Source organism: Dipteris shenzhenensis, chromosome 18 (assembly GCF_047967505.1).
Source record: "Dipteris shenzhenensis isolate YYH24624 ecotype China chromosome 18, Dip_SZ_1.0, whole genome shotgun sequence".
Lineage (NCBI taxonomy): Eukaryota > Viridiplantae > Streptophyta > Polypodiopsida > Gleicheniales > Dipteridaceae > Dipteris > Dipteris shenzhenensis.
The window spans coordinates 38777376-38792568 of NC_141613.1; the positions used below are offsets into that span (position 1 = coordinate 38777376).

Sequence of the window (15193 nt, forward strand, 5' to 3'; positions counted from 1 at the left end):
AAACTCAAACTCTTCATAAGCTCCGACATTTCATGAATTTCTTCTTTTATATTCTCCTCCTTCTTGACTTCAGGCTTGTGTATTTCTGGCTTCACATGAGAGAGAATTTCAGGCACATGCTGAACCATTGGCATCTCTTGCATCATTTGTGACAATCTTATCTGCTTCCTTTGCTTCTCTTTTGCTACCCTAAGAGCATCCTCATAAGTGACCAGCTCTTTACATTCAATCTTTATCCTTATCTCCGCAGCAACAAACCTATCCTTTTTTATGAGTCTGGGAGGAACTTCAGGTAATAAGGCCACCTGTCATTTATTCCACAACACAGTGAACTTACCGACATACTCCTCCACTAATTGAGTCGGTTGTTGGTGCAATAAACATAGCCCTCTCCAAATGCCATCAGGATCTCTAACACACATAAACCTGTCCAAGAAAGCTGTCCTCACCTCTGGATAAGTCGGGTTTCTGTGAACACCCTGATCATCATGCATCCTTGCAGAGAAAGTCTGCAGCCAAGTTCTCGCTTCTCCCAACAGACATAAAAGAAGGCACCCAGTTTTCACCATTTCATCTTGTTTACCGGAAAGAAGCTCTATTACCCTTGGAAGTAGAAATTCCTGCATTACATATGTTAATGAAGATAAACGAGGATTCAAATTCTACTTTCTAGAACCGGTTATTGGATTTGCAAGAAGCACAACTAGACAGACAAAAGGCGGTGGAACATTATGCTTTAATTCAAGAGGAGAATCAGAAGAGAGCAAACAGGAAATTCACGGATAAGAAAATCGAGTAAGGTAATCTAGTTTTAAGATACAACAGTAGTTTGGATTCTACCTTCAAGAAGAAATTTGTGACCAAATGGGATGGACCTTTTCGTGTGACAAAGAAATTCAAAAATGGCTCATATCAACTTGAGGATTTGGATGGTCAGCAGTGTTGGTGTAAGCAAACTCTAGGTTGGTCAATATTAGAGCATGGTTGAAAGGAGGGACTGGATCAGCCACTTGTCACTTGCATGGCTGGCTGCATGGAGTACCTTGAGAGAGAGATTAAGGGCCGTAGTCTCTCCTGTGATCACGGGTTGCTGGTGGCGCAGTTGTCTCTAGAGTTGGTGCACTTGATTATGCCTTGGAAGCTGATCGTGATGAGTGTGGCAACAGTCTCCCATATAGTTCATGGCTCGGTGCCTCTGTCAATCAGTTGTTGTAGCTAAGTGTGTGTGAGTTGTAACTCCAACAAGCTCGGTTGAGTTAAGGAGATGAATAAAGTGGTCGCCTATGAATAAACGAGACTGTTTTTCATATCTTTCACTATTATTTCATCCACTATTTCATGCACTAGTTGCTCAGCTCTTGGAATAGATAGCGATCTCTCTTTTTCTTACTGCATGCAATACTTTTATATGAGCTAAGATCCATCAGTGGTATCAGAGCTAGAGAAGATGGAGAATAAATCTGAACATGCGGTGAAGCTGGTTACTTACAATGGCACTAAATTCCCGATTTGGCAGCTCACGCTTCGATTGTATTTGATGGAGAAGGGCTTTTGGTCGATAGTCTTAGGTATTGAGAAGAAACTGACTGGGAAAAAGGCACATGACTCCCCCGAATTGGTGGATCGATGGGAAGAAAGGAATGAGAAGGCTCTAGGAATTCTCGGGCAAGCACTTGGTGGAAGGTATAGCCACTATCTTGATCTCTCCAAGACGGCATGCAAGAACTGGACTGCAGTAGAGACTTTGTTTGGATCGAGGCTTCAAAACTCAAAGGTATTACTGAAGCAACAATTTTTCGGTTTGAAGATGACGGAAAATCAGACGCTTGGAGAGCATCTAAATCGAATGCGCGCTATCCTTAGGCAGCTTACTGATCTTGGTGTTCAAATGGAAGATGATGATTATAAGGCTGTACTTCTTTCCAGTCTTATACCAGCCTATGACGATCTTGTCAAGATCCTAAGAGTTAACAATGATGCAACTTTCTCAGAGATGATTTCGATGCTATTGGATGAAGGAAGGCGCAAGGTACTGACCATCGATCAGGAACAAGCACTCGTAAGCAAGTTATCCAAAGCAAAGAACAAGGACGGGCAGAAATGCGGATATTGTGGCAAGCTTGGACATAGAGAAGAATATTGCTTCAAAAAGCGAGATGATATTGCTCAGAAGAACAAAGGAGAAAGTACACATGTAGCAGAGGAGGTCGCGGGACTGTGTGTTGCAAGTTCAAGCGATGGAGATGAATGGGCATTCTGAATTCCGTGTTCATACGTAGTCGACAGCGTAGATTAGATTCTTGATTTGCATAATAATAATACCTAAGTTTGTCTTGTCCAAAGGCATGATGATCAGAGTTCTCTCTTGCTTTGAGAAGATGTTTACTTTCCGTTCACTTGCCATGTGGATGATAAAAAACTTCTTGCTATCCCTGACTTGCTGTGTCGGGAAGCATTCTCTGATGTACATTGCCCTCCCTTTTGCTTGAGGGGGGTGTTGGTGTAAGCAAACTCTAGGTTGGTCAATATTAGAGCATGGTTGAAAGGAGGGACTGGATCAGCCACTTGTCACTTGCATGGCTGGCTGCATGGAGTACCTTGAGAGAGAGATTAAGGGCCGTAGTCTCTCCTGTGATCATGGGTTGCTAGTGGCGCAGTTGTCTCTGGAGTTGGTGCACTTGATTATGCCTTGGAAGCCGATCGTGATGAGCGTGGCGACAGTCTCCCATAGTTCATGGCTCGGTGCCTCTGTCAATCAGTTGTTGTAGCTAAGTGTGTGTGAGTTGTAACTCCAACAAGCTCGGTTGAGTTGAGGAGATAAATAAAGCTGTCGCCTATGAATAAACAAGACTGTTTTTCATATCTTTCACTATTATTTCATGCACTAGTTGCTCAGCTCTTGGAATAGATAGCGATCTCTCTTTTTCTTACTACATGCAATAGTTTTATATGAGCTAAGATCTATCAAGCAGCACAAGAATAGAGTCAATGGCTTCAGACTAAAGAAATACTTTCATAGGATCATGAGTATAGGCAGTTGTGGACCTACTGTGATGAAACTAGACAAGCCGGAAGACCTCATGGATGAGGATATCTTTGAAGAAATGCAAATCTTATATACCCCTATCTGCAAGACATAATATCTGCAGACTTGGGGATGGGCAAAATGATAGGACAATGTCTTTCACAAGCATGATGGACTAATGTCTAGTTTTTGAGACAATAAAGTATGTTTTGCAGGGACTTCATGGGAAATGATGAGATGCAATCTGGTTGTACCAGAATTCCAGAGCAAGGGTGTCCAGTGTGTGGTCAAGTGAAATGTTTTTGGGGTCATGTAAATCAAGTCATGAAGGGTTTCTTTATTTTATTTTTTTGAGTCAATGTGGACTTGCATGCTATGGGAATTTGATATGTTTTGGTGCCCACGTCAAGGGGCTTTTCATGTTTGTGTACGGGGGTGCATGCACGCTTTTATGTGCATGCTAATGTGTGTGGGAATTGTTGACTAAAGGTCCAAAATGTGCATTTAATGTGCCTTGGGGGGATATTTGCATTTTTTTAATGGGAGTGGTAAAATGTCACTGATGAGGTGGCAAATTAGGCTGAGGTGGCTGGATTGATTGGGAAGGCATCCTGCTCATGCAAAGGCGGCTACGTAGCATGGAATGTAGAGCGTCTCGATTGCGATCGATCACGTGTAGAGAAATCTAGAATTTCTGAAGAAAAGAGGAAGCGATACACGTAACTAGGAGTCTCGTAGATGAAAGCAAGAGACTAAGCGCCCATCAAAAAAAGGCCTATGTACATGATGGGATGGGGATTTCCGACTGCATGCTTGGCACAAAGGGACTCCAAGTTTGGAAAGGATAAACTCGGGGTGCTCCGTTGCTACAGCTACATGGTGAATTTAGATCGAATGGGAGAGAAGAGCTATTGCGGACACTGTTGATTGTCTTCACGTAAGGGAATTTGTGAGCTTGTGTGCGCTGAGAAGACCTTGGCACTGGAGATCTCCAAAAATAGCGAGCTGTTTGTAGTTGGCTGAGCATGGCTACCATACAAGCAGGACGGACGGACATTTGCATGTGAGCTGATGCAGAGAATGCGTGGTCTGACTGAGATCATATGGAAAGGCTGTTTTTTTTTCTGATTGAGGAAGCTACTTGGCTGTGCGGGTGACGCTATACATGTGAGCTAAGCTCTCCGTGAGAAACGAAGATAGCAGGGCTATTGCTGGGAGTGTCTTCAATCAGGTTGGTGCATGGTTGGTGATGATTCATGGATTAGGACAGCTTGAGGCATAGCTGTGTATTGTTTTCTGGTAGCTGAAGGACTTTGGGCAACAGAGACTCCATGAACTCCATATGCAAAGCGATAGAGGGACCAAGGAATTGCAGGCTAAGGCGCAATGGAACGTGACCTTTCATTGATGATGGTTGTCCTAAGCGAGCTGGGTAGTGATAGAGAAGGAGAGGAGGTGGCGCTGTTGCAGCTTTGTGGGAGTTACAAGCTGTTGTCCTTGATGGAAGCTTAGGAGTGTGGGATGTGGGTTTATAGTATTCTGAGGCTGACTGTTCTCTGAGTTTTGGGGGAAAGTTCAGTTCAGTTCAGTTCTAAGTTTATCTGTTTCGGGCTGTGTAGTCTTTTGGCTCTCTCTGAGTCTGTGTGATCCATGTTCAGTCAGTTTTTGTGGGGGGTTTGTCTCGGTGCCTAATACAAAGACACCTGCTCTGGAACTTGGTTCATAAGCTCATCATCTACGAGCCCACATTGCAGCTGATCCCTATGAAGTCTCAGCTATCTGACGTGGTGAAGTACAAAATTCCTGGTTGTCTTTCCTTTTTTTTCCTTATCACCTGAATGAGCCCAAACGGGGCTGTGGACATCTTTGAAAAGAGGCTGAAAAAGCTCTCTTTTCCCTCCTCCCTTTTTTTTTTTGGGGAGGGGGGGCGTTTCTTAAGTCACCTAGGATAGTCAGGAGGCCCTACCCTAAGACCCGTAGAACTGTTAGGATGCTTGGTTAGCCTAACCTAATCTAAGCTAGAACTTATCCTAACCTCAATTAAGTTAACCCTAACCCAAGCAACTAAACCAATGCACAACTACTAACCTAACCAACGAGCCTAACCCAATCAAACTAAACTAACATGTGTTAAATCTAATCTAACAATTAATTTTTTAATAAAAAATTTGTAGGGGTGCCCATGGAAGTTTGCAGCTGCGCCTCACACAAAACTTGGTGGCGGGGGTACAAGAGCCATGGTGTCATGGCCGACTGCTCCCAAATGAGACAGGCTGCTCCTAGACGGCGCATGGGTGATTGTGAACATAACCTATCTGCTAATTCAATGTTGGATGTTGGAAGCAATGGAAGCACAATGGAGAAAAACAAGATGTAGTAATAGATTGCTGCAAAACTGAAGTGTGGAGGCTCAAGGGAGAGCCAACATAACAAAACCCTAGGCTAACTGCCCTAACTGGACTAAGTGTCCTAACTGACATAGATGGTACATAAACTAGCTGTACTTATAGTCTTAACTGACTATAACTAGGCCTACAAGGCTCATACCAAGGTATAAGTGGCATCTATGGATAGCCCATGAGATAGCCTACCAACCCCCCTCCATGGTATGGGCTGAAGTATCCTGGACATGGCTCAGGATACCTAAATATCTAGTGTCATGGTTGCACATGTTCGTCCCGTAGGATATAGCAACCTATGACTCTACAGAGTACAACAGATCAAGTTACAAAAGATACTAAGTTTAAAGCTTGCCAAAAAGCCTCAAACTTAGGTCAAGGTAGAGCCTTCATAAAAAGATCTGCCAAGTTGTCTTCATTGGGAACATAAGACAAACTCAATATCACCTGCTGATAATCGCTCTCTGACATAGTGATAGTGAACCTCAATGTGCTTTGGAAAACTGGATTCCGTGTGACAACCAAAGCACTCTGACTATCAGTGAAGATGACAGTAGGAGCAGTTCGACATGCACAAAGATCTGCAAGTAGCTTCCGAAGCCAAACACACTCCATTGTAGCTGTAAAAGCCGCTCTGTACTCAGCTTCACAGCTAAAAGTAGCAACTGTACTCTGCTTCTTGCTGAACCAAGAAACACATGAAGTACCAAGCATAAAACAGTTGCCACTATGTGACACATGAGTGTCAGAACAACCAGCCCAATCACTATCAGTGAACCCATGCATGACAAGTGAAGTATCAGCCCCATAAAGAAGGCCTAAATGCTCAGTGCCTTTAAGATATCTGAAAACACGCTTCACGGCATGCCAGTGGTGGTGCATAGATGGGCTGTGTGTATATCTGCTCAACTATGAGACAACATACTGTACATCAGGTCTCGTATGGCATAGGTAAATCAAATAACCAACTACCTGCTGATAAAGAGTGACATCACATGTACCGCTGCCATCCTCAAAAGAGAAGTGAAAACCAGTCTCTAATGGTGTGGATACTGGCTTGCAATCCTCAAACTGAAAACACTGCAAAAGCTGTCCAATGTACTTGGATTGTGACATTAAAATGCCCCCCTCACTGCTAGCAAATTGAATGCCGAGATAGTAGTGCAAAAGACCAAGATCAGACATAGCAAATGTATGCTGCAAATCAACTTTAAAATCTGCAATTTACTGAGCATGTGTCCCAATTACAAGCGTGTCCTCCACATAAAGGACTAAAATCAGCAAATTTATCCCACGCTTGCGGATGTAAAGGGTAGCCTCTGTAGGGCTGTTCTGAAAGCCAAGTATGAGCAAATGAGAATGAATTCTAGAATACCAAGCCTGAGGTGCCTACTTAAATCCATAGAGGACCTTTTTCAAGCACGGCATACCTTGCTTTCAGAACCTTCAACCTCAAAGCCAGGAGGTTGGGAAACATAGATCTCTTCCTACAAATGCCCATGAAGGAAAGCTGTCTTAATATCAAGTTGATGTATTTGCCAATGAAAGTGGGCAGCAAAGGCAATAACGATGCAAATGGTAGTGATCCTGGAAGTGGGAGCAAAAGTCTCCTCAAAGTCAATGCCATGTTGCTGAGCATAGCCCTTAGAAACAAGACGGGCTTTGTAACGGTCCACTGAACCATCAGCTTTCCGTTTGATCTTATAAACCCACTTAGTTCCAATCGCATTCTTGCCATAAGGCAAATCACACAACTCCCAAGTGTCATTCTGATGGATAGAATCCAATTCAGCTTGCATGGCCTTCATCCAACAATCATTCTGAAAGGCATCTTGATGACATAATGGCTCTTCATTGCATGCTGTAGCAACCAAAGAATAAGCAACAAAACTAGCATGCTCTTTCTAGACAACTGCTCTCGTACGGGCTGGCAGAGGAGTGTCTTGTTTGCTGTCTTTTAATGTGTCAAGGATCCAACGGGGTACCTTTTCAGGCTCTTGAATTTCTGCTCTTTCTTGGTCAAGAGCCCGTGCAAATGATCCTCATCAATGATAGGCATATCAGGCTGAATTTCTGCATGCACATGGGGCTCCAAATGACCAACAGATGGAGGAGGGACAACCTCAGATGGAACATCATCCCGAGCATCGGATGGAAACAAAGGCATCAAGCTGTCAAATATGTCTGGGGCATCAACAACAGGCTGTTTTTGACAGTCCAGCAACGGCATAGTGAAAGATTCATCAAACACAACATCCCGACTGACAAAACACTTGCCCGTGCAGGGTTGATATAGCTTATAGCTCCTGCTCTCTGAACTATACCCACGAAAAACGCATTTAACAGCTTTATCATCCAACTTAGTACGTCTCTGTGAAGGCACATGAGCATAAGCTAAGCATCCAAAAGTCCTCAGGTGAGAAATGCGAGGGTTACGACCTGTCCAAGCCTCATAAGGTGTGATAGTATGCAATGCCTTTGTAGGACATCTATTCAAGATGTAATTTGCACACATGACCGCATCCAACCTATTAGGCAAATGTTTGCCTTTCAACATGCATCTGACCATTTCCATCGTTGATCTATTCTTCCGCTCAGCCACAGGATTCTGTTGAGGAGTATAAAGCACCGTGCATCAATGATTAATGCCACAGGAAGCCAAAAAAACAGCAAACTCCTTCGACATGAATTTGACCCCCCTGTCTATATTAATGTGAGCAATGTGCAGCCCACTCTCATTCTCAGCCAAGGCAATAAAGTGCTTGAAGCATGAAGAAACATCAGACTTGGATTTCAATGCGAAAATCCAAGTGTACCTAGTGAAATCATCAATAAAAGTAACAAAATAGTAGAATCCCCTAAGAGCTGCAACCCTCATGGGTCCACAAACATCACTATGAACCAGATAAAGCTTACGTGAAGCACCAACTCTGCCATCCTTGGGAAACGTAGCACGGTGCATCTTACCAAGCATGGTTCACAAACATGTTTGGTAGGCATATGCATTTTGGGAAGATCCACAACCATATCTTTCTTATATAACTTCACCAGGGCTCCAAAATTGAGGTGTCCAGACCTCTCATGCCACAAATGAGTATCTGCCATGGTAGAATCAATAGCAAAGGCATGTGCATCGGCAAGTGCAGCATCATCATCTGAACATCTGTCATAAGCATCAAGTCTGTAAAGATCGCTAGACAACGTGCCAGTCAAAACTAGGGTAGAGGCATGTGTAACATCATACACTGCACACCTCACACCATCAAAAATAACCTAAAAGCCACATGTAGCAATGACTGAAATAGAAATGAGGTTCTTATGAATGCCTGGAACATAAAGCACATGCTCTAGAGTGACAATACCACCAAAGACAGAAGTAAGAGCAACTTGCCCAATACCTTTCACGGTATATGATGCATTATTGGCACATGTGACACTCCCCCTCTTAGATGTAAGCTCCAATGAGCTGAATAACTTCCTAAAGGAAGTGATGTGCTTGCTAGTACCACTATCAAAGAACCACGCATCACGAACATCTGAAACTGCCATACAAGCATCATGAGCATCAAGATTATACTGACATGTAACCAAAAAAGACCAATGCTGGTCTTGTCTGAAATTAGCAGACTCATGTCGATCTTTTGTACTAGAAGAACCAGATACTGCAAGACCATACTCTTTCTTTTTCTTTTCAGTTGCTATGCGCTTTCTGCATTCAGAAATATCATGCCCAAGTTTCCTGCAATAATTACATCTCTTCTTCTTTTTGTTATCCCTTGAAGAAGAGGCACCATGTGAATGATCAGCATGGGAATGAGGGGGCTTTCCAACTGAAACCTTGCCTTTACCTTTGTGTTTATGATGGGCAGCAAATGCTTGATCACTAGCCATAGTAGCATTGCGATTCACACGACTTTGCTCCTCCTCAAGAAGAAGAGCAACAAGCTGGTCAAATGAGAAATGATTGGCATCACCCCCTGCAACCAACCTCAATGTAGTAGCAAAGCCTTGATATAAATCAGGCAACCCATCAAGGGTAGTAGAAACCAGCTGAGAATCAGGCATAATCTCATCAATGTTGGCCAACTGCTCTTTCAAATCACATTAGTGAGATAGGCATCCATGTTACTCCCCTCATCAAGCTTTAAATCTTTCAACTGCCTACAGAGATAGGCAACCCTCGCCTCATTCCGCACTTGATACAAAGATGCAAGCTGATCCCATGCTTGCTTAGCTGTCTTGCAAGACCGAATATGAGGGATAATAACCCGTTTCACTGAAAGAGCAATCAAGGCATGTGCTTTGGCATCACGACCATCCCACTGAATTTGCTCCTGTGAAGGAGGCAAAGCACCTAGAGCAGGAGGTGTAGGAGGGCTGTCATTAGACCGCAAAAACGAGTTCCAAGGTGGCTCCTGGATACTCTACGGGACAGAAAGCAAGCTGAGCCCTTGGCTGCTCGCACCAAAGGTGGTAAAAAACAAATGGATGCCAATTTGCTTCATGATGCTTTGATTGCTACTACATGCAACGAGGAACCTCTCTGTCATGAGAATGCATTTGATAACAAGTAATGGATGCCATGAAAGCTAAACTTGATTCCATTCACACGAATGGCACATGGGAATTGTGTGACCTGCCAGCAGACAAGTGTGAAATAGGCACTAAGTGGGTCTAGAAATTGAAGCAAAAAGCTGATGGCACTGTTGTGATCGCTACAAATCCCTCCTTGTTGCAAATGGCTATGCCCAACAACATGGCATTGACTTTGAAGATACATTCACTCCCACCTCATGCATCACAACCATTTGGTGTGTCATTGCTCTTGCATCCCACAAGCATTGTAAGGTCCGCCAGCTGGACACTAAGACCACTTTTCTTGATGGGGATTTACTGGAAGAAGTCTATGTCACCCCACCTCCACGCTTTGAGGTTACATATTCTGAAAATCAGTATGCAGCCTGAAACAGGCCCTCTATGGTTTGAAGCAGCACCGCAGGTATGGTATGCGAAGATACATTCATTTTTGCTATGCCTAGAATTATAAAATAGCCCTACAGAGGCCACTCTTTATATCCGGAAGAGTGAATAAGGATTTTTTGTTTTAATTCTTTATGTGGATGACAGATTTCAAGGCAGATTTGCGGAAATCATTTGCAATGTCATATATGGGCCGGTTGCACTACTATTTGGGCATCTAGTTTGCTAATGTTGAGGGGGACGTACTGATGATTGAATCCAAAAGAGGGTCTGAGAGAGAGGCTGAGAGGGAGAGGGAGGATCTGAGAGGGGAGAGGGAGGGGAGGGGGAGATGGAGTGCAGAAAAGGGAGAGGCTGAGAGGTGGAGAGGTAGGGACTGAGAGGAGAGGCAAAGAGGGCTGAGGGGCTGGGATTTTGGAGCTGCTACAGCACTATTTTGGAGCTGAAACTTGCTGCCAGGAAAACTGTCAGATCATGATTTTGGAGCTGTTCAATTCTTGGAGAAAGAGTCAAAACATGGGTTGCCAAATAATGTTTCTTTCGATGGAACCTTATGTGGGTTACACTACTCCTTTTCCATGTGCAGTAACCAGTTAGTGCATTAATTTAGAAGCTGACTTCCATGGCCCTATGGCCAATTTTGTAGTCCTGTTAATAAAGACAAGTAGTTTTTATCTCATGATGGTTTGACGTCATTATTCTTTATTAGCTGAATGGTGATTTAACGATGAATGAGCTTGATCTTATAGTTCATGTTTGTTTCATTAAATCAAGTTTTACAACTATGCTTTGTGATGCTTAAAAAAAAAAGAAGCAATTTGTTTCGAAAATTCAACTGTTCATACTAATGTAGTAATCTAAAAATTTCCTCTACTCTTTCCCTCTTTCCTCTACTCTTTCCCTCTCTTCTCCTTTCTTTTACTCCTCTCTTCTCCTTTCTTTCCCTCTCTCCTCTACTATTCCCTCTATATGTCCTCTTCTCTTTCCCTCTACTCTTTCTTTTCTCATCCCTCTTTCCATCTATTAAAGTTTTGTTGATTCACACTTTTCATGTATTTAATTTCCCAAGTCACGTAGCTGACCTCAAAGTAATAAATCTTCCAGCTGCTTTTTTTTTAATAAAAGAGCATAGAAATGTTACCATCACTTTTTTTTTTGCCCTGGTTCAATCCCCATGGGTAAGGTGGGAAGAAAAAAGGCAAACAACTAAAAGGCTCTTGCTCAGATTCTGCTTTATCTTGCTTCCATAGATCCTGACCTGAAACAATAATTGCATAGGTTTTAGCACAAGATCATGGAAAATGTTTCTACGCAATAAAGCATCAAGAGAATCTTGATAAATTACACAATCATACAGCACAGTAGATATAGGAAATAGATGGTTGTGTTGCAAGAGGATGAACAATTACTATAAAATCAATTACTTTAATTAAACGTATCTTGTGTGAAACCACTATAAGAATAAATTGCACCACAACACACAAAAAACTTGTTGGAAAATCATTATGCATACACTTGCAGCATCTACTTAATTGTAGGAAAGCATATTGTAAGTTGTTCAAGCACACTGAATGTCTCCAACATTTGCAATAAATGAAGTGTTTTAAGTTGGGAATGTCTATCTAGGGAAGCTTAAGAGGGTGAGGTGAAGGGATACAGGTCGACTCAGATGGGACGACCTATCTTCTCCCTCTCCTCCTCCACACTCCAATAGACATACATGCACAAGTACTTAGAGCAAGGTTTGACTTGACTGACCCACAATCTTCTAAAAAAGACAGCTTGCTATGTTTACAAATCTCTCCCCTTCCCATGGGAAGCTGGGATAGATTTTGTTTCTGCATTCCCTCTGCTCCCAGGCGCTTAGGAGAACCAGCACCATGGACCCCCTAGAAAGGGAATGGCACAATTTGGGGTAGGAGCTAAACATCCATGGTGCTGGAATAGCACTCCTAGACCATATATAATAACTTCCAAGATGTAGTCTCCCTCCAAAGGGAGGCTTGTCTAGAACCAATATTGGATGTGACAGCTCGTGGGGGTAAGGGCCTGATGGAAAGGTCACCTCCCCATCTGTAAGCCCCCATATGAGGAGAGCATGGGGGGGGTGGATCTGTGAACTGCTGGAAGGCCACATGGGCAGAACTATGGCTGCCATGGGGGCAAAGATCAGAGAAAGAAAGAAGAACCTGGAGGAGCCATGGGGGCTGCAACAAACGAAGCTCATGGATGGAAAGTTGGCTATGGAGGTTCAGCCTGTATTTGACCTGTCAGAGGCATGTTTGGAGCAGCACCAGAGGGCAAAGGTATCCTGGGGTATAGGCGCCTTGGAGGTGAACTGTTTGGCGGGTCTATGGGCAGGTGTACGACCTGCAGCAGGGCCTTGGAGATGGCACAACAGGGCGGGGCAGATCAGCAGAGGGAGTCGGCCAAGATAGAGTCTGGTTGGGCTGCTTGGAGGCAGACAACCAGGCCTTATATAGGGCAGACCAAGGGAGCTGGGACCCTGCCTTGAAAGGAGGGCTAAAGCCCTAGAAGTGTGGGACAAAGTGCCTCAGTTTGAGAGCCCTTAAAGTGCTGGACCAGCAGCAGACTGGTCGGCCAGAATGACGCTGCCTGGTCGGTTTTTGCAGCAGCCCTTGGGGGCCTATAAAAGGAGGGCCTCCAGGCCCTCATTTATTATCACTTGGAGCATCAGTTCAGGGAGCAGAAGGAGCAGCAGATCAGCCACCTATGGGCCTCTATCCAGGAGGAGACAAGTGGGCTGTAGAGCTGCAGACCTAGCTCAAGTGCTGCCCACCTAGGTTGGCTCCCGGACAGCAAGGTGGAAGGGATCGGGACGAAGAGTCTACATACGCTCGAGGTGGAGCACGTGGGCTCAGTGTTCTAGAGATATCCTGCAGATAGTAGAAGTACCTTGTGGTAAGATCAAAGGACCGCGCTCTGGTGGGACTTTGGATCTCTCTCTTTTGTATTGTGTCCATAGCTTTGGACATAAATATATTATTTTGGTGGTTTCTATATCTGGCTGGATCATTGTCTATTTACTAGTTTGCACATCTATGTGATGCACTTAAGTTACAGAAGTTTGTGATTCCACACCCCACACACACTGTGTGAGCTCTTAGGCTATTCTATCAGTCTTTCGCTGTGCGTACCCTCTGTTGGTCCACTTCTAACAGGGCCAACCATGCTACCTAAAGCTGCCAAGTAAAAGGGTACTCAAATGGCAAAGGGTGTCAAGGATGCTACTATGTCAGCCCCTTTGACTAGACCAAGGGGTTGTCATCTGAACACATAACCTGGGGCAAACATAGTTTCAAAAAGACTCAAAGCTCAAAAACAAGGGCAGGCTGGAAAGGGAGAAGAAGAGAGAAGGCTCCAATATGGCTGAAATGTTAGATTATGAGTAGCGTAGTGTGAACGCACCCTTGGGACACTTTTCCCTCTAATAAGGAGGTTTCCCCCCCTACCATTAGTATTAGGATTAGCTTCCTTTGTAGAGGATATATTCCTTATTTGAGTCATTCTTTGTAACATGACTCTTGCATTCAATATATCTCCGCATTTTGGCATCTCCTCCCATCCCCATCCCCATCAAAGCCCTACTCCTCTACTAGATCAAGTAGAGAGGGTCCTCCAACAAAGCATATTTCTTTCAAGGAAAAATGCTTTACAGGTGATGACAGGAGATGGCCCGACAATCATTCCTCTGAGGCATAAACAAGCAACCACTGCAACCCTCAATGTAATATGCCTCGCTTTTTCCATCATTTGAGATCCGCCCCGTTCATCCTAGCGACCTAGCCTCTTGCTCATTATTGTAATTGCCTCAATATTATGCATGACCTGTTCTTTTTTTCTTTTTCAAAGAAAAGAACTGCTTGAAAGACTTCATACAAAACAGCAGCCCCAAAGGTGCTGAGTATGGAAAAAACTGGAAAAGGCTAAAAGAAAAACCGGCTTGTTCCAGAGAAACCCAGCTCATTGCCTAGGGGATCTCTGGTATTGGGGCTAACAGCCAGGTGGTGGGACTATACAACTAGCGTTTGGGACTGAGGGACTACACCTGATTTTAGGTGTAGTCCTAATGCAGGATGGGAAAAAGAAATACCTGTTTGATGTATTTCATGTCCCGAATATCACCAAGAACCTGGTTTCTGTTGGTCAAATGGTTGAGCAAGGCTTGCAGGTCAGATTTAATCCTAATAAAGGTCGCTTGATAGCAAAAGGGAAGAAGAAGGGCAGGATGTTTACGTTGGATGCGGACATGCCTGAATTGAGTGCAGCAATGTTTGCACATGGGACCGGTGTAGTTGCAGATATTGATATCTGGCATAAACGCATTGGTCATGTTAATGTACAGCGACTTAAATTAATGCAGGCCCAAAACATTGTTGCAGGATTGCCTAAGTTCAAGGTTGCAGAAATGCATAAGGTATGAGAAGCCTGTCAATTTGGAAAACAGGCAAGGAAACCATTTCCTAGACATGTTCAAGAGAGTAAGAGGCCATTGGAATTAATCCACTCTGATGTGTGGACTACTAAAGCTGCATCTATTGGAGGCTGTCATTATTTTGTCACTTTTATTGATGACTACAGCAAAAAAGTTTGGGTGTATTTTATGAAAAAGAAAAGTGAAGTGTTTGGGCATTTCAAAGCTTTTAAAGCTATGGTTGAGAAAGAAACAGGCCTGCAAATAAAATGCCTAAGGTCAGATGGAGGGGGAGAGTACCTCTCAAATGAGTTTGCAAGGTTCCTGCAGGAGCATGGCATAAAGCAGCAATAT

The 15193-nt window shown here is 43.7% G+C and overlaps 1 protein-coding gene across 1 annotated transcript in view; it reads right to left on the reverse strand.

The window, feature by feature from the left end:
- Window positions 1-15193, reverse strand: part of LOC147891207 (uncharacterized) — a 101486-nt gene that overhangs the window by 70408 nt on the left and 15885 nt on the right. The window contains exon 2 of the mRNA XM_087389179.1: window positions 11546-11662. Within this exon, the coding sequence (XP_087245305.1) occupies window positions 11546-11662 (117 nt within the window). The remainder of the gene's footprint in view (window positions 1-11545; window positions 11663-15193) is intronic.